At 32.9% G+C, this 20,285-nt stretch overlaps 1 protein-coding gene and 1 long non-coding RNA gene across 3 annotated transcripts; both read left to right on the plus strand.

The window, feature by feature from the left end:
• The first annotated feature begins 71 nt into the window (after nucleotides 1-71).
• Nucleotides 72-11,497, plus strand: LOC128182565 (uncharacterized). Of its 2 annotated transcripts, none has more exons than XM_052851280.1 (6): nucleotides 72-132; nucleotides 1,856-1,918; nucleotides 5,996-6,197; nucleotides 6,343-6,707; nucleotides 6,818-7,008; nucleotides 11,118-11,497. In XM_052851280.1, exons 1-6 carry the CDS (start codon nucleotides 126-128, stop codon nucleotides 11,412-11,414), a joined length of 1,125 nt encoding a protein of 374 aa, XP_052707240.1. In that variant the 5' UTR covers nucleotides 72-125; the 3' UTR covers nucleotides 11,415-11,497. The 2 variants fall into 2 exon arrangements, with proteins under 2 accessions (XP_052707240.1, XP_052707241.1); XM_052851281.1 differs by having other exon boundaries at nucleotides 7,175-11,146.
• A 3,981-nt stretch (nucleotides 11,498-15,478) lies between these two features.
• LOC128182566 (uncharacterized) lies at nucleotides 15,479-17,519 on the plus strand. Its single transcript, XR_008243436.1, has 3 exons — nucleotides 15,479-15,528; nucleotides 15,709-15,774; nucleotides 16,393-17,519. It is a non-coding gene; the product is annotated as an uncharacterized LOC128182566 (long non-coding RNA).
• The last annotated feature ends 2,766 nt before the right edge of the window (nucleotides 17,520-20,285 follow it).

The raw sequence follows: 20,285 nt of genomic DNA on the forward strand, positions 1-20,285 counted from the left end.
AAATGCCTTTAATATCGTATGTGATAAGAATTTGATAAGAGATAACAAAACACTTATCTGCAAGACAAGTTGGTTAAGTCTACTTTCGTTATATAAAGTGAACAAAGTTACCATAGTTTTTCATTATGACCGGTAAGGTTTTAGATGGTTTATATGATATGTATTTCATAACAAAAGTTAGGTCTTTATTATGTGTTTATGATAATAATTTAACATTTTATAAGATTCAACAACAAACTTTTTACTTTCATTTTAATGTGTTTGGACACTTACAAGGTATTTTAACAAAGTTTTTCAAATACCGATTATCATTGTAAGAAGGACGCAATGATGTTTAGAGTGATGCGATTGCTAGGACCTACCTAAAATATTTAGCTGTTGTCGTTCAGATTTCATTGTTTTTGTGTTAAATCCCTAAATTAGGATTGTATTTGACACCTCCATATTGTGACGTACTTCAGATCGAAATCAACAAAAAAAATTCGCATAATTTTAAAATCTTTTTCTTTCTTATAACTGTTACCGTTGCGCAATGGGTTAGAGGGTTAACTTATCAGTTCCAATCCCACTAGGGTTTTATTAAATATTTACTTTTTTGTTGTCCAATATTGTAAAATTTGAAAATTTTAAACCGGTGAAAGTATTTTGATAACAATCTACTTTTTTACTTATTAATATCGACAGGTGTCCTATACCACCATAATTCATTGCATCAGTAAGATACTTGCAATAGTAAGTAAACAAAAAGGACTATTATAGTTATCGTAGACATACCCGGATCAACTGTTGTGAGAGAATGCAGCTGTAAACTAGACTTGATCTTGTGATTTAATCGATCGATTGACCGGGAGAGTCTACACTATAAATATACAAGTTCAATATCTAAACTTAAAACAACAACAGGTAGACTTCTATGTTGTGGGATCCATCAAAACCAGGCCTAAAAAGTAGACCTGTAATAAAGAAATAATATGAGTAATATATGATGCATCCCATTTTATATTTAAAAACATGACCTAGTATTTTGTAATGTACAAGATGATAACGAATCTGGGACAATAAACACTAAATTTCATTACAGGAGCTTTAATTAAGCAGTGAATGTTTATTTTTGGATGTCCATTGCGCGCGGTATTTAATTTGTATGCACCGCTTGGTGTGTTAAAGGACCAACGACATCCAAAAATAAGCCTTCAATGCTTATATATTTATATTCACACTGATGTATGTTTCTATAAAATATATGTGTATCGTCGCTGTAAAACTACAATATTCGCTCTCAGCCAGGGATATGAAACATACATGGAATTGCCATATTAACATGTTATCTAGTTCGCTTTCACGACGAAAAATATAGTGCCAGACACTTTGTAGACTAAAATTTTTACTTAAATATAAAATCTATATTTAAATTTAAAGCATTCAATTAAAAATATATGACATTGTTTATAAGCATTCAAATGCATATTGCATGCGATTTTAAGGAAAACTCTTGATATATTTATATAGCTCCAAAAAAATCTAGTAATGTTCCCTGAATTTTTTTAAAATGACAGTTTTAATGTTGATTAAATACTAGTAATATTTAGTGGGGCCCAAACATGTTTACCATAGAACAATGTGGAGGAAAATGTAATCACTTTAAACAAGATACATGTATACTCTTATTTATACCGGTAGTACAAAGCGCTTCGATTAAAGTTATGACCATCGATGTTTAGTTGAGCCATGTGACCGTGGTATTAGGTTCGAACAATTATAATTTTGTTATATTACTTGTTCAACAAAATGTTGGCCAAGCCATGCAGTAATCTGTTGAAATAAGTTTGAGATGACAAGTTTGGTTTGCTTGTAGAGAAAAGTCATCCAAATGAAACAAGAGGAGATGTTTGGCAAGTTCCAGGGACAAATCAGAGAGGTACAACAGAAATGGTTGTTGGATATCCAAAGTTGTTTTCTATTTTAAACGTCACATTCGAAATATAAAACCTACGAAGAATTATCAAATTGAAAAAAATTCAAACAAGTTATTTTTAGTCATTCACATCAATGAAAATACTGTGGCCATTTAATTTACATGTAAACGAAAGAAATTTCGTGCAAGTATCTTGTCAACAGTTCATTACATGCTGCCTCACTACGCCCATGACTGACGTATAATATAGAATTATCAACTTAACTTACTTATTTAATTTGTCCACTTCGTACTGATCAAACCATAAGTCCGTCACCAGAGACTTCCGTGCTGGTCTGTCTTGTGTGCATTTTTCGAACTTTCCACATTTCCAGTTGTTTTTCTTTCCTTCTTTTTCTACTTCTGATCTCTATTGTTCGCCCTCGTACCGGTTGATGTCCACTTTATTGCTACCCTTGGAATTTAAGATCGATCCACTCTACTCTATACTACCCATTGCTATTTTTTCGTATGTTCTACCTGAGATACAATATAATGGTGTAAGTTCACCTTAGGCTCAGAAATCTTTATTTTTGCGTCTGCATTTGCTGATCTTTAGATTCTCCTTAATGCTTCTCTGATTTATTCGACCTAGTTTACCTTTAATCGAATCCCTACATACCCCCCCCCCCCCCATTAGAACACAAAGTCTGTGACATCTTAAATATTTGTGACATTTTCGCTGATTGGTTTGTATGATTTCCTGTTGCCATTTTTGGGATTATTACCTTTTGATGTTTATAACTTATTTAAGCTGAAAGCACAACTTAGCTTTTTTGACACTTTTTGTCCATCTGACTGTCGGTGACTTTCTGTAAGTCTGCCCGTCTATCTGTCCGTTTGAAAAGTTTTCACATTTTCGACTTCTTCGACAATTTTAACCAAACTTGGCACAATACATAATTGGGTCATGGAAGATAGAAGGTTGTTAAGATGAAGGGCATGACTTTCTATCAAAGGGAGATCATTGTTAAGAATAAATGATAATTTGTTGGTATTTTTAAAAACTCTTGCAAAAACCACTTGGCCAGAAAAGCTGAAAAAGCAAGTTTTGTTTTTAGGGTGAGATAAAAATGGGGCGGGGGAAGAGAAGTCGAAGTTTTACATATAAAATTTAGGGAAAAGTCCGTTTTAACCTTCATCTTCTTAAAAACATTTGCCTTGAAAACCTGTAACTATAGTTATCAAAATGGTGAATTATTTTTCCCGCAAAATATAAGAGCGTGTTTTTCAGAAATGTATTTTTTACTTAGACATGCAATATCTGACCGATCAATGAACTGAAATTTCCATTCAAACCATTAAGTAGAGGCTGTATACTGCTGTGTATATGTTGCATATTCTCTATTGATCCAGATTGCTTTTTTGGACCAATTCGTCTGGCATATCTAAGGTTAAAAAGTTGCGTTCTCCGAAACAGTGCAGGCAATGGGAGCAAGCAATATCAAGATTTTTCATAAAAAGATTAAGGACGTCGTTTACTCAGGGTTTGAGTTCTCAAATTCGGATTGTTATAAAGTTCAATGTCATGAGTAAAATTTGTTCTAAACACTAAAAGTATTTATGAAATGAATTATTATTAACAAACCATTCGATATTTTTACAATATTATGGAATTAGGCTCAAACAAAGTTGGACTTTTAACAAAACAGAGGAAATTCGGACTAAAATTTTCAGATTTTGTTTTTCACTGAAATGTTTTTGGTAGTACTGTTATATTCAAAGTTAATATTTTATTTGTCAGTGAAAATAATTTTGCATATTTTCTGTTGGTTTTATCTCACTTTTTCGTTTAGATATTCGAATAGCTCACACTACAAAAATATTGAAAAATGCTTAAAAACGAAAAAAGACACCATATTTTCAAAATTTTAATCATTGACCTCATATAACTTTTATGCCAGCAGAGTAAGGTCAATATACCTAGTTTAAAGCTATGAATGTTTTAGTATTATCATCACTCAATTTTTTGTAAAATTGAATAAAAAAATGGTAGGAATTTGAAAACTGAGAGAGGAAATTCGGACTGGAATATTCATAAAAATTGTAAATGAAAACTTAATGCTTTGTGTCTGTTTAGTGTCACTGCCATTCATAAACCATATTTCATTTTTAAAAAAGTTTAGCAATTTGTATTATTTTCACAATTAAGAAAATTCCAATCATAGTGTAAAATTTTTTTAGGGACTTTTCTTTAATTTTCAAAAATTATTCAGTGGCCATTATCTCAAAAAGTAGGTCATTGACCTACTTTTGTGAAAGTGAAAAATAGCAACACAATGATAGGTCTTTAACACACAATAGATGGTTTTTCATAATCATCAGTGGATTTTTTTTCATTCTGAGTAAACGTATACCTTAATGTTTAATGTGTCAGCATTTTCATTCACAGTTTATGAAAATGCTATATTAAGCAGGATTTCGCGCCATAATACGCCTAATTCATAATTTTGCGGGCCGATTAGTGGAAGAGTCCAAACTGGGATCATGAGAATACTACAGAGGAAACCGTGTGTACACATAACAGGGAACAAAACATTGTGGGGGGGGGGGGGTTACCCTTCTTTTTTTTAAATTGCTTGTTAAGAAGTTTTGGATGAAGCTGTCTCCCGTTGAAACTGTGATTTTCACTAATCCACGAAAATTGATACCCATTAATATTAATGAAACCACAGTATCCAGTAAGATTTACATGAAGTTGTGGTATATGTATTTATAGCCATTGAATTTAAAAGAAAATGAAAAAAAAACAAAAATACACTACGGATATTTTATAAAACTTGAAATAATTATTTAAAAGACTTAATGACAGTTCAATTAAGCAATAAAATGCTTTCTTTGATAATTTATACCGGTACCCAGATAGTGACAATGCAAAAATACCTTGTATATGAAAATTTGTGCGTTTAATCGCACTTATTTTATTTCTTTTCTTACTTTAGTTTAACTATAGTGTTTAACATTGTTAGTATGATGTTTATTGAGAGAGAGAGAGAGAGAGAGAGAGAGAGAGAGAGAGAGAGAGAGAAATGCATGTATATGTACAGGGGGTAAAATTAGATTTCATTTTCAATTGATATAATGTTAACCTCGATTAAAACTTAGTAGAAATATCAATTCAGCTGGGATGTACAATTTAATTTAATTTGATATCATACGATTTAATGATCCTTTCTCATTATACAAATACTCAAATCAATGCGTGTCAAACTGACTATATACTAGTATCTCAGGAAAAAAGTCTGTCTGTCTGTCTGTCTGTCTGTCTGTCTCTCTCTCTCTGTCTGTATCTCTCTCTCTCTGTCTCTGTCTCTCTCTCTCTCTCTCTCTCTCTCTCTCTCTCTCTCTCTCTCTCTCTCTCTCTCTCTCTCTCTCTCACCCATTCTGAATTGTAAAGAAAACCCACTTTTTACGAGAAATATTAATTTATGAATTATTATAGAAAAAAAGATACAAAAAAAACCATAGCTTTTCATTGACATAATTCTCCGGCTCAAATGACAGGTATCGTTTTTATCAAGACAGTACATTGTTTACATATAGCACATTGCTCTTTGTTCTTCTATGTTTCGAAACTCTCATCTTCTAGGCGTTGTTTGCGTGCATATAAGTTCTAAGAAAAAATAGAGGCGTTTGAAAAACGAAACCCTACAAGAATAAACTTTAACATAGATCTAGATTTTTAAATTGTATATTTCTTCCTGATAAGGAGTACTGATATATAAAACAATTAGTATTTGAAATCCAAATTTTTTTTTAAGAAAATCAGCTTTAAGATGATTCTTAAAAAATATTAATCATTTGTATTAATTGATATGCATTCCATTTTCTGTTACATAATTATAACTATACTTTTCTATTACTAATTTCTTGAATTTTTCGTAGTGTTCAACTTTTTAGTTTTATCAGCCCCCGCAGTAATAGAACATTTAGTAAAGAACATAGCGCGCTGCTGTCAGAGACATCACTGTACGGTGTTAAAATAATAATATCAGTAAAATAATGAAATATATTCAGATGGCAACTTTAAAATGTTTGTAGAGAAAAACATAAAAGACGGACGAAGAATAGACGTTTTGAATGAGCTAAAAGCTAATGTAAAGAAATTAGAGAATTTATTGGGCATTTTGGGTACTGGTAAATCATCATTTATAAACACCGTCATAACAGCATTGACGGGAAGATACAAACCTTATGCAGACATTGGCTGCGGAAGTAAGCACAACACTACAAGATTACACAAGTAAGGAATCATTTCGTATTGACTTTGGAAATAAGCAAACGCATACACATCTATCTATTTTGTCAACAATTGCAATTCAAACATTTCAAAAGCTAAAATATCAAAGACAGTGCAGTTGATCTGGTTTGCTTATGAATCATTCTAGGATTTCCTGCAAAGAGTACTGGGACCATGAAAATGAAGAAGATGAAGCACTAAATCTTCCCAATTTCATAGACATCATTGGATTAGATGTTCAGCTGTCAAATCAAAAGGAAGAGGATACGGTTAACAGCCAGATAATGAGACTGATTATCAACGGTAAACTATCAGAAGACTACGACCTTCTGGATTTGGGAAAGAAACTGAAAGAAGGAAATGAAAGGAAAGAAGGAATGGAATTAGTGGATAGATCGGAAGATGAGTCGCTTGCTATAGACATAATTATTGTTGTCATATCACTGGAAGATAACAACATCCCACATGCCCTGCTAGAGGAAATCTACGCAGAAGCTAACGTTAGAACAAGACGTAAGTTAGTATTAATTTAGTTAGAAAATTTGTAATCAAAATGAGTCTGAAAATGTCATTTAAGATAATTTAAGTTTATACATTTTAATAAAGTAAAATTCAATTTTTAGAGATCCCGGTCTTTTCCGTGTTGACAAAAAGGGATAAATGCGATTTATCTCAAAAAGGGTTGGAGAAGAAGAAGAAAGATATTGCTGAAGCAATGAGCATTGCAGCTAATAAAATTCTAATATGCGAAAATTACCAACAGAATCAAAATCCCGACTCAAGAGATGTTGAAATATTAGAGTTTTTGACAAAGGTACACAAATCTAGCTCTGAATCTATCCTTTCTTTATTTGGTGGAATAAAGCAAAATAATGTGTTAATGAAAACATGATTTAGATTATGTAAAACATTCATTATTATTTCTTTAATCCTATATGCAGAGTGCCGTACGTTTTTATAATATTTTTTCTATGGCTCAGTCCTGTGATCCATGTTTCAAAGCTGTGAAACTACAGAAACCAGAGTTTAAGAAAAAGTTAGCAACCACATCGGATACAGATACTCCTAACACGAACCCCACTTCACCGACAAAAGACTGTTCTCAAATGATGTCGGTGACTTTTTTTTGTAGTTGCAATTCTAATCGGGGTGTTCATTCATATTATTACAAAGGACGGTTTTCTTTCGAAATTGCTGCAACAAATTCAACAAAAATTTAGTTTTGACTTTTTTGGATTTTTTAAGCTTATTATAATTTTGCTTACATTGAATGCATTTTTATGTTTAGTCAGTAAAGAACTGGGTACGGTAGACAGCAAAATCAGCCCTGATTTCATAATTGATGAAATTTTAAATATAACTTATTTTGATTTAAATATTTGGAGAATTAACCAGTTTCAAAAGCGTTTGATTTTGGTATATATCGTTTAAGGTTTTCGTATTATAGTTATCTAAAAGTAGAGTTGTGCAAAGCTATCAAGCAAGAATGTCATTATGTCATGAAATGTGTTGATAGCGTTATCCAAACTTGCACTGTAACAGTTTAAAATTTAACTAAGGTATTAAGGGATGAAAAACTTTCTTTCAGCTCTTGGAAGTAAACTCAATATAAATTTAGTGGTGCTTTTCTATGTTTATTGACCATTAATTTTTTCAAAACTTTTGAAGTTTTCAATAGAAAAGGATTTAAATGAAATTAATTGACTGCAAATCAGATACGTTTTAACAGTGCTATAACCAGGAGATAAAACTAGTTTCACCTATGGCTTATCCAATAATTAGATGGAAAATAATTTTCCATCTAATTATTGGATAAGACATACGTGGTATTAGTCTTATCTCTTGATTAAATCACAACAAGTACCAGTAGCTAAAATTACAGAAAAAAATGCGTAACCCACTTTCTCTTTAGTTTCGATCAATCAAGAATAAAAGCACGCAAAAGTCTACAGCAAAAGTACAAAGAAGACATACATGAACGATTAAATAATTAATCGTAACTCTAAACCTAAGTATAGAATTCTAACGTTCTTATGGAATAAATTTTACATGTTTGATATTACTGTAGAATTTAATTTAATTTAGGTAATTAATAGAGAGGTACATGTATAAAGAATATCTCAGATATATAAATGCATACTTGTGCAATATTAACTGAACATTTTACAAAATTTGGTTGGCCTATATTTTATTTCCTTACTAAAACAATCTTGTGTTAAGTTTGTCATATCTACAGCAAAATGCAAGGGTCTCCTAACTTTTATAACATAAAGATACATATAACATGCGTATATTATAATAAAAGTATCCAAACATTAGATGAAGAACAAAATTTAAGGAAGTTGGGTAGAATAGCTTACTCTCTCGACACAGGTCAACTAATCTGAACACTGAAATGCTTGAACCTGAATTTTTATTTGGAATTGTAATTGATCCGCCTTGAAATAGTCATCAACCAAGTTACACTATATACTTAAGAAGTACTAGTAAATAGACTGAACGCTAAATACGCGCACATGGGATTAGGATGATTATTTTTTTTTACTTGTGAAAGGGTAGTTTTTAGGCCTACAGGGTCGATAAAACTGATTTAGAATTTTTTTTATAACTTTGTAGTAAATCATTTTTCGAGATAAAATAAATCTTAACAACTATATTGTGTCTTGAATCTGACTACTTCTCTTTTTCTCTCTCGGATATTTTAGGTATTGTTACAGTATAAAAGTCATCGAAGGTACTTTATGACGTCATTTGTTTACACCTGTTACGTGATTTATCTAGTAGAGTATAACGGTACACAGATAATGTTATATATATTATAAGATAGACATTCATGTCTATAAAATTTTGAGGTTTTTTATAGAATTATTCCTCTTATATTATTTATAAAAACAATATCGTATTTTTTGAAATTACTACATAACACTTTTGACCTTTTGATCTGCAATATTCGGCATATTATTGTGAGTAGATTAAATATGATGTGTATAAGTACTTTTAAACTGAAAAAAATGCTTCCGTTTTTGTATATAAAAGGTTTTTTTCACTTATTTAAGTCGATTGTCAATATTAAAAGTCTATTTTTATATTTACAGATTTATTCAAAGTTTTTCATAATGCAGAATTTTTTTCATACAGTACGTAACTACCCAATAAAACATCAATTTTATATCATCTTGAAAATAGAAAATAATTAAAAACAAAAGTGGTTGCAGTCTTGTAAATATTCTTCAATATTCTTTTTAATAAGCAAGTTAAAATTGTACTACTATGAAATTTTGTTGCATGAACTTGAATGCAGCTTTAGTAGAAATATCGGATCAAACATGACAAAAAGCCCAAAAATCCGTATACAAGGCCCGGTTTTGGAAATAACAATTACCAATCACATGTTAACGTGTAAAACTTTAGATATTAGTCCAACATACAAGCATGTGTTCGCGTGCGTTCGTGTGTACATGTATCATGGATGTAAGACGACTATCATTCATACACTGCTGCACAAGCTTAGTCATATTTTCATCCAATTCATGTAAATACTAGTAATTTTTAGAATTTTTTTTATTATAAAATGGCGAATGAATAAACAAGCACAAATTGTATAAATCATTATTTGATGTGTCTAACAAATTAATTTTTTTTAAAAATTTGTTTTATACATAAATTAGATTTTTGTTTAGGTAGATAGATCCAAAATAACATTAACTTATTACGCATTGCTTTGCAAACAAATACAAATCACAACTGCTCAAAACGCATACATCTATAGACATTACAAACACAAGTTTTCCTACATGTAACATTGAACAATAAATATATTGCAATATTGTAATCTACATTGGTCATATCTAGGACAATAACGGGAAGATGTTTTTCATTTTCAATGAAAGTTTACAAGAATGACATACACGATTTTTTTTTCTAAGAATAGGTTTCCTTGAGTATCTCCCTTTTTCGATATATGTGTACGAACATAAATTCTTAGCTTTGGTAAGGTTGTTCTTACAGTTTTTTTTACTTGAAATTGTAGATAGTTTTGTAATTTATATTCATTTCAATTTATTGCATTAATGCAAAAAAGTTATATTTTTCGGAATCCGTTTTTAAATGTTCTTTGATTGCTCACATATTTTGTAACGATAACGCTCCTTTAGGTTTTCTCTTTAAGTTTTACTTGTTATGTCCAATGAATATTAAGACAATTTCTGTTGCCAGGATCCTACAGACTCTAGTGTTTTGTTTACTTAAATGTAGGCAACGGATTGATTATTATGCTTATTCTTTTTAAATCTTAAAATACAAACATATTTTCACAGCACAAATAAAATAGTGCGAATTGTTCAAACTCATATAAAACAGCAATGATAAATGATTTTCTATGAACATCCAGAGTGTCTTTAATTATCTAGAGCTGAGTTTTTTCAACTGATAATAAATCCTATTTGTTGTCTGCAATCCAAATTTCTGAACCATAAGTTAAAATTGGAACAATCATATATCTTGAAAGTTCTAGTATTATTTCGACAAAAAAATATATATTGACTTTAAGGAAGGAATCTTTTCTGGTTTTCGACTTGTCAAACGTAAATTCGATAAATTGTTCATCCAAAGAAGATGAAAAGAAATTAAAATAGTATATTTTCTTTCTTTTTTACTCACATACAACTTGGCATAGAAAAAGTAATCAACGAATAGAATCTAACAACGACTATATTTTTAGCGGTATATTGGCGTAGGAAAATATCACATGTTACGCAATTCAGAATTGCTGTAAATTAATGAATCTGTAATAGCATTTTTTTAAATTAACAATAATGTTCGAAATTTTAACTAATGTGAACTAATGATAAGATACTTGGGTTTTAGAATATGTTTTTAAAATATGATTTGCCTATCAAATTAAATTTTATAAGCTTTTTAAAGCCTTGCGACATGAAACTGAGCACACCTGTTCCCAGCGATGAGGAACTCAGCACGTTTGCTTCTAGCGACAAGAAGCTCAGCACATCTGCCCCTAGTGATAAGGAACTCGGCACACCTGCCCCTAGCAACAAGAAACTTGGCACACCTGCTCCTTGCATCAAGGTCCTCAGCACACCTGCTCCAAGCATCAAGGAACTTGGCAAACCTGCCCTTAATGTCAAGAAACAGGGCACACCTGCTCCTAGCGACAAGAAGCTCAGCACATCTGTCCCTAGTGATAAGGAACTCGGCTCCTAGCAACAAGAAACTTGGCACACCTGCTCCTTGCATCAAGGTCCTCAGCATACCTGCTCCAAGCATTAAGGATCTCAGCACACCTTCTCCTAGCATCAAGGAACTCGGCAAACCTGCCCTTAATGTCAAGGAACTCGGCACACCTGCTTTCAGCGACAAGGAATTCGGCACACCTGCTCCTAGCCACAAAGAACTCAGCACGTCTGCTCCTAGCCACAAGAAACTTGGCACATCTGCTCCTAGCGATATGGAACTGGGCACATCCGTTCCCAGCGATGAGGATACCTGCTCCTTGCGACAAGGAGCTCAGCACATCTGCCCCTAGTGATAAGGAACTTGGCACACCTGCTCCTAGCAACAAGAAACTTGGCACACCTTCTCCTTGCATCAAGGTCCTCATCACACCTGCTCCTAGCCTCAAGGATCTCATCACACCTGCCCTTAATGTCAAGGAACTCGGCACACCTTCTTCCAGTTAAAACGAATTCAGCACACCTGCTCCTAGCGACAAGGACCTCAGCACGTCTATTCCTAGCGACATGGAACTGAACACACCAGTTCCCAGCGATGAGGAATTCGGCATATCTGCTCCTCTGGACAAGAAACTCATCATGTCTGCTTCTAGCGACAAGGAACTCAGCGCGTCTGTTTCAAGGGACAAGAAGCTCAGCACATCTGCTCCTAGTGACAAGGAACTTAGCACACCTGCTCTCTGCAACAAGAAATGTGCACATCTGCTTCCAATGGCAAGAAACTTAGCCAATGTGCTTCTTGTGACGAGGATGAGGGTGGTGGTGACTTAGAACTTGGCCAACATACTTCAGACCAAAAAGATCTAAATGATGAAGTTCATCAGAATCATCCTTTGCTTAATTAATGAGCATACTGGTAGTGCTCTCGAACAGGAAGTTAGTAATTCTTTAATTATTGAGGAGCTGGATAACAAGGAGGATTTAGAACTCATCAATTCAATTTTGGGTCTTGACGATATCAGTTCTAGCAGCTCAGTATCTGATGATCTTTCTTACATTCCATGTGAAGATGAATATGATACAGATCATTCTAACAAAATATTGACAGTCAGACAGAAAAAAAGAAAACGATCCTTGGCATTAAACCAGAAGGAAATCTCGTGCAACAATTCATATAAGGACAGTGGTCATGACCCTTTTGTCTCATCAGGAGATCACAATGAATCAGACGTTTGGATTCCTAACAATAAACAGAGGAATAGCACAAAGAAAAGAAAAGGACAAAATTGAGTAATTGCAAAGAAAAGAAAAGTTATTATTGAGGAGGTCGTAAGTGACAGGAAGTCTTCAGAAGGTGAGAATGCGATGAGTGATGTCTATCCATGTTTGAGTATGCCTAACACAGATGGAGGAACACTTGACTCCAAACTTGTGAAGAATTTCAATAGACGAAAAGAACTCTCTTGTAATGAGGATGGTGATGAGAAGTCAGACATGTCTTCTGAAGAGAACCTATGTGCAGAAGATGGTGAAGGCATTTATGTCAGAGAGTTGTCCAAAACAAACATTTATGACCAAGTACTTTGCAAAGCAAAGCCAGCAAAGCCTTAATAAACAAAGTCTTTCCCATAATGACTAATGATATTATTTCTAAAACTGCTCAACAAGATCCTCTTATTATATGCCTTGGAAATACGTGGATGTGCAGAAACATTGGAAATAAATTAAAAAGAAAATATTATACTTCCTCCAGGATGAGAGAAGCTGCAAGACTGTTGTTAAACGCCAGAGACTTGTTGGACTCTAATTTATCTATGCCTGACTTGTTGCTCCCAGAAAATTTTGACAATGTTGCAATGGGAGCATTGATAACTGCCTCATCTGGTTTTGATGATGAAGAAGACATGCAAGCCCCCTCAACAGTTAAAAGGCTAGGCTATAAGATAAAACGGATGTTAGGTGCAAAATGGGCAGAGGGAATCAAAAGCAAAGGTGAAGCAGCAGCTAATGACAGTAAGAGCTTCGTCAAGTTGATGAAATTAGAATGGTCCACGAAAGTCACAAAATTAGCAACATTCACACTTCAAGTTAGTAGCTTCAACAAAGAAAAAAGACTCCCTGAGCCAGAGGACATTATCAAAATTCAAGAAAAGATCCGTAATGACATCAAGAACTTCGATGAAAAGGACACAACGCCCCAGAACTTTAGATTTACTGCAGAAGTTTCTCAGGCTAGATTGTTGCTGTATAACAAATGTCGACGTGGCGAAATAGAGTAGTATCAGGTATATTCAACTTTACTTTCTTTTTTAATCATTTTGATATGGATCACACCCATCTTTCTTTTGAATTTCATGATAAAACATTGAACAAAATAAAATGCTTTATTTGTTGAGCTTGATATAAATATATTTATTTTAATGTTTTTCAAATAGGGTGAAGGACTATGTGAGAAGGCAGCAAAGTATAACTAATATGATAAGGTCTATGAGAGCAGAACTTTCAGTTCTAGAACAAAAACTACTGGAATCTCAAGATTTAATAGAAGTTCGTGGCAAGGTATATATCAATAGAGAATAAAGTAACTCACTTAGATTCTTTCATTGTTTATTTCTATTATTTAATAAGTCATCTGAGTGGTTATTCATAAGTTATTTGTAAAATATTGCTACATCAGTATCTTGCCAGTGGGGCATTCAATTACAGTAACATGTTAGAATGTAAACGTATTCTTTGACTACCTTAATTGCATTAAATATTATATTTAATCTACATGTAGATTATTTCTTAGATGACCTAAGAAATTGTTATAGTTCTTAATTCTGTCATTATTCAATGTAGGCCATGAAATCGAATATAGTCAATGTCACTTATAATCTGCATATTTTTTAAGCTCGGTCGTGGTGTTCCGATGATTGTTCCTAACGATACAAAAAGAATTCTGGAGTACTTAGCAAGTGCAGATGTTTGAGTAAAGGCAGGGATACAGCCCAGTAATGACTTTTTCTTCTCCAATACAAGTAAGAATAATATATTTTTTACACTTCACACCTAACAGTATCATCTTGTTTTCAATTCAAAATGGCCTATTTCTGGGGGAAAAAATTCAGCAATATGAAACTACATGTTGAGAGTAAAATGATGAAACCAAGTATTCAGTGCAGTCATTACAATCACAAACTTCATTTTCACTGATAGCTTTAAACACACATAAACATAGAGCAGTTTTTACTTTAGTTATCATGGACATTTCCTTTTCATAGGGTTGGTTTGGAGTTTTGCGTGCTTATGACAGTTTAAAAGCATTCTGTGACACGTGCTGTCTGAAGAAACCAGAAAAAATAACCTCTGTCAACCTGAGGAAGTGCACAGCCACAATAGTACAAGTAAGGGAACTGATACTGATGTTTGAAAATGATATATTTTACGTGCTTTGTTGAGAAAGCGTTTAAATCATTTGCATTGAAACTAAACAAAACAAGCACGCAATTGATGTTAAAATTTAATCTTTGTTAAAGTTCAACAAACAGTCAAAATTTTACATGCCAGCTTTTTACGTCATTTCATTGACAAATGAAAACATTTCATGCCTGTTTTTGACTCTATAATATATAATTTTGTTGTTCACCTTGGTCCTTGGAGAATTTACAAAGGTTCAGTAAGTTTTTTTGGCTCAAAAAGTTTCTTATTGAGGCTGCTTTTGTGTTTTCAGGTCTTTGACATATCACCTCAACAACAACAATGGCTGACAAATCACTAGGGACATACATTAGACATCCATAGAATACATTATAGGCAGACCTCAAGAATCATCGAGCGTATGGATATTTCCAAACTTATGCTGTTAACAGAATATGGCCTGACTGGGAAATATGCAGGCAAAAAATTAACAGATATTACACTGGAAGGTAATGATGTTGAATTTTTCAAGTGTTTTGGGTCTTATTTTCTACCCACCAAATACGAAAAGGAATAACTATAACATTCTATAATAATTTGCTTCTAACCTCAGGGAAGGAGTCCAACACTGTAAACATAAATAATATTATTTGTCTTTTTCATTTTAAGGCTTTTCAAATTATTCTTTTTTCTTTCAGAAATTTATGCTGAGATCATGTCAGGTCCTTCTGAACCTTTGGATGAAGGTATTCACACTTTCCAACTCTTTTGACAATGCTTGATTTTTTTTTAACTTCATTATTTTTGTGAATTAACAATACTGAAATCAGTATAGATCTGCTATTATTAATTCATGCTATTGTATAATCATCCATTTGTTGTATTATATTGATAATTGTATACATATTGTTTGAAATATATTTTAGGGACTTCAGCTGTAAACATAGCAGAAAACACACTTAAAGAAGATGTCCCATCAGAATTAGACAATTGTAAGTAAGCAATAAAAAATACAACTCAGGGCTGCATTTTACAAAAGAACTTACATGTCGTAAATATTTTATGTTTCATGGATTGATCTTAAAGGAATAAAATATACATAAAATCATTTATTTACAACTGTTATTACTTCCATAATCGTATTTAACAGCCATTAGAATAAACATTAATTAGTTCGTGATTAATTATCATTCATTAATTTGGTCATACGTCGTAAGTTCTTTTGTAAAACGCAGCCCAGGAATTATCAATGTTAACCATTAGTGTTTGGAGACATGCTTTTCTTCTTGAAAACCAACAGGATGTGCACACAATATTTAGATAACTATCGATTTTCGCTTGTTTACACTAAAATATAGAAGAGATTTTGCTATATACTGTGTCTAAATCAAAACTTTTCATATTTATATTTTAATTAAGAATATTGTGATGAACATTATTTACTGCTTGCTTGTTTTCACCATCATAAATATATTCCTTTGACAAACATTGCTTCAGTTGGATGTAAATCGTTTGTTGTAAAGGTGTCTGAAAATTTGGTTCCTGGAACTTGATAAATTGGAAATTGAGCACTTTTCAGTTACAATTAATTGAATAAAACTTTCTTGTAGTGGCAGAGGAAGCAGACCAACAGGAAGAGGAAGAAGAGGAGACATCACTTCGAAGAAAGAAATCCTCTTCATTTATTAAATGTTTTTTTCTTTATATTATACCCCACGACTTATTTGAGTAAGTTATTTAATATTTCAATTGAACTTTTCTGATTTTAAACTCAAACAAACTGGATAATATCAGTCAAACTTTGTGTGCAGAGTAACTCATTGTAAAAGAGGTCAAGTGTGAGTTTCAGTCCATGTTTAGATATGATAAGATAGAGGTGGTGCAGATTTAGATTATAACACATTTTTATAAGATGTACAAATTTGTTTCATTGTATCACGAATAAAATGGACTTAGGCTGAACTGGATGACGTTAAATAATATTTCAGAGAATGTCTTAACACATACACACCACTCCAGGAAGAATAACTTGTAATATGGCAATATAGAAAAGCAGGGATGATGGAGATTCCATACAGTATAGGCCATGGGAAGAAAGTGTGGAATCTGATCCAAAAACAAAAATAAAACCCATTTTGAATTTTTGCATCAAATGTTTGTTATGTAATGATGTTTGTATTGTTCTTTTCCTTTGCTCTTCTTTCTAGTTTGAGACAAAATGTTCATAATCATTTACTTGTCACTGAACTTTAGTCAATGGTAATTTCTTTTATTGTGTGAAACACATGCATTGTATCTGTTTAGTAGGATGTAATCAGTTTGAGAATTGTATCATACGAAAGTATACATATTCATTTACCTGGACATTTGATGAGAATTTCCTATGATCAAGTCAAATTATTGCAAGATTGCAATTTATTTAGCAGTATGGTTGTATAAAATTATTTGTAGCGTCTTCATGGATTTTCTTCATTTGATGAGAATTTCTTTTACTAAATGAACTGATAGCCAAATTTGTAATGGACTTGATTTATTTAATATTTCTTGTGCCATTTGTCATTAAATATATCTTTGGATCAAAGCTTAGAAAAATATTTTTCTGTGTTTCTGAAGACAAAAATAAATAATATTGATTCCTCAATAGTTTGGTAGTTACATATACTTAATGGTAGATAAAATGAAAGTTTGTGGATAAAATCTTTTCATTATATTTGCTTGAATTTTATGAACTACGGCCATGTTGCAATAATTTAATTTCAAAACCATGCTTAGAAGAATTGGTTTCATTTGCATACAGCCAGGTTGTTTAGATGCAAAATAATAATACATGTACCTAGATATAATACAAATGCCTTCTACTGATTGGGTTGTATTTTAATACAGGAGAACAGATATTCAAGAAAAATACAGACACTCAGATGTTCCAAATATCTGTTGGGTTGTATTTCAGTGAAGAAAGAAAGGTAGCCAAGAAAATTTGGACAGGTGTCCAGTTCTTGTTGAGTTGTATTCCAGATTAGGGAAATAGGTAGCCAAGAGGATTTGGACAGGTGTCCAATTCTTGTTGAGTTGTATTCCAGTTTAGGGAGATAGGTAGCCAAGAGGATTTGGACAGATGCCCAATTCTTGTTAAGTTGTATTCCAGTTAAGAAAGAAAGGTAGCCAAGAAGATTTGGACAGATGTCCAATTCTTATTGAGTTGTATTCCAGTTTAGGGAGATAGGTAGCCAAGAGGATTTGGACAGGCATCCGATTTTTGTTGAGTTGTATTCCACTTTAGGAAGATAGGGAGCCAAGAGGATTTGGACAGGTGTCCAATTCTTGTTGAGTTGTATTCCATTGACAGATAACCAAGAGGATTTGGACTGGAGTAGAATACCTGTTGGCTCCTTTATGTATCCAATATGAATGGGACTTTATTAGAAGACTTGTTGGGTTTTTGTTTGTAATGAATGTTTCTATGTATCCGAAATCATGACTAAAATAAGTATTTGTATTTACAGTAAGGTAAACTTGCCTTCCATTAGGAGGCGGTTTATAAATGCTAATTCGTCATGTGCATTGTATAGGGAAATAATATTTTTGATCTTAGCAAAACTACCTCACAAAAAGAAGTTTGTCTCAAATAAAAGGTATGCAGTTTTGTCTTAATAAACATACAAACAATTAATCAACCGTAAATTTGGTATGCATCAAGAATAAAATGAAAAATCCAATAAGTGTAGACACTTAAATATAGATGACCAATAAGTTTTAAACAGTTACAACCCAATAACTGCACTTTCGTGTGTACGGGTTTTTTGATATCCAATAAGCAATATCCAACAGAACTTGGACTCGACGAACCCAATAAATAGCCTAATGTGTGTCAGTCCGTCTGTCTGCCCGTTTGTCCGTCCGTCTGTCTGTCTCACTTCAGTATTCCACACTTTTGTTCTTTATGCGTTTAAGGAATAATATGAAATTTGTTGAACAGCTTCAAAATATCAAACTACAGATCAAGTTTACACTTTTGTAGCGTCTGGTTGACATATTTTCGAGAAAATTTATTTTCTATATTCCAATTTTTTAATGTTCGGGTTCGATATTCTGCATAACAGTGCATTGTTATAAACAGGTAGGGGATGTGTATTGCTTATGCAATACTCTCAGAATGCTTGTTGTTTTTATTGTCTTACTGATTCTCGTGAGAGTGTGAAGTGGTGAAAATTGCCATGATTACAGGGAACTACTGGAACGATTAAAACAATGCATTACTGGTCTGATTTACTGAAGCCAAAAAATCCGTTAAATGAATGTGCAACTAGTACGAATATTTTTATTCACACACGCCTTGCCGGTAGAGCTTGATTCGCGCCGGCGCGGCTCGCTAAAATATTACATGTAGGGCATGTGTACATAAAAAAAAATTATTGTCAATTTATGAAAAAATCATATATAATCGACATAAATTGCAATCTATAATATTTTAAATGTGCAAAAATTTCATTACTGTAATGTTTTAAATCATAAAAGATGTATAAAATATCTTATGTTTAAATGGGAGCTACAGTGCCTACCATAGGAAAAATCTGCAATTTACGGCGCACAAAAAATTGCGCTAGTTTGGACTTATTAACCTTATTTTCACACAAATTCTGTAAAAAGAATTAGTACCATTAATTTCTTCAGCCAATTTACTACTGATATCGTCACGTTACATGCCTCAGACTTTCTCTTAAAAATGATAACCGACCTCAGAAAATGAAGTATGTTAATTTACGTCGAGATCGGGAGTCGCCATTTTTAAATGTAAACAAACTTGCACCACTTTAATTTACAGGGCTGCTGATGGTGTTTAAAAGAATATCAGATGCAAGTGAAGTGACGATATCTGTAGTAAAATGTCCGAGGAATTTTTGGGGATCAAATATTTGTACAGAATATGATCGTAAATGAGATTAATCGGTCCAAAACTAGCGCATTTTTTTGTGCGCAGTACATTGCAGTTTTTTTACTATGGGAGGCACTGTAGCTCCCAGGTCGTCCATCCGAATTTTTTCAGACCGGGAGCTACAGTCGTGCAGCTCGTCCGTCCGAATTTTTTCATACCGGGAGCTAGAGTCCTGCAGCTACGCAACTGCGTGATCGGCCCAAAATCGGCCCTGTGGCACAGAAGTGGTTAATGAAATATCGGGCAAATCATCAAACATAAAACTATCTAAAATTCCACATCAAGCATTTAATATCCCAGTCTGGCAACCCCCACCCCCACTCCCGACACAAAAAATACTAAAGAGGTATAGCGCCTTTTCCCATTATTTCGCCTACACCTTGTATTTGGACGGGAAGTACCTGTTACTAAAAATAGCTTCAAGTACCTAGCTGTTGCAAACCTGGATGGTGTCTGTAATAACTGATTTGTCATAATATCGGGAAAATCTTCTGTGTATAAAAGTAGTTGGTATTCTAAACCGTGATAAGTTTAAGCAAAATAGAATAGATCTAAGTGTAAATAGAGTAC

The sequence above is a fragment of the Crassostrea angulata genome, chromosome 4 (assembly GCF_025612915.1).
Source record: "Crassostrea angulata isolate pt1a10 chromosome 4, ASM2561291v2, whole genome shotgun sequence".
NCBI classification, from domain to species: Eukaryota; Metazoa; Mollusca; class Bivalvia; order Ostreida; family Ostreidae; genus Magallana; species Magallana angulata.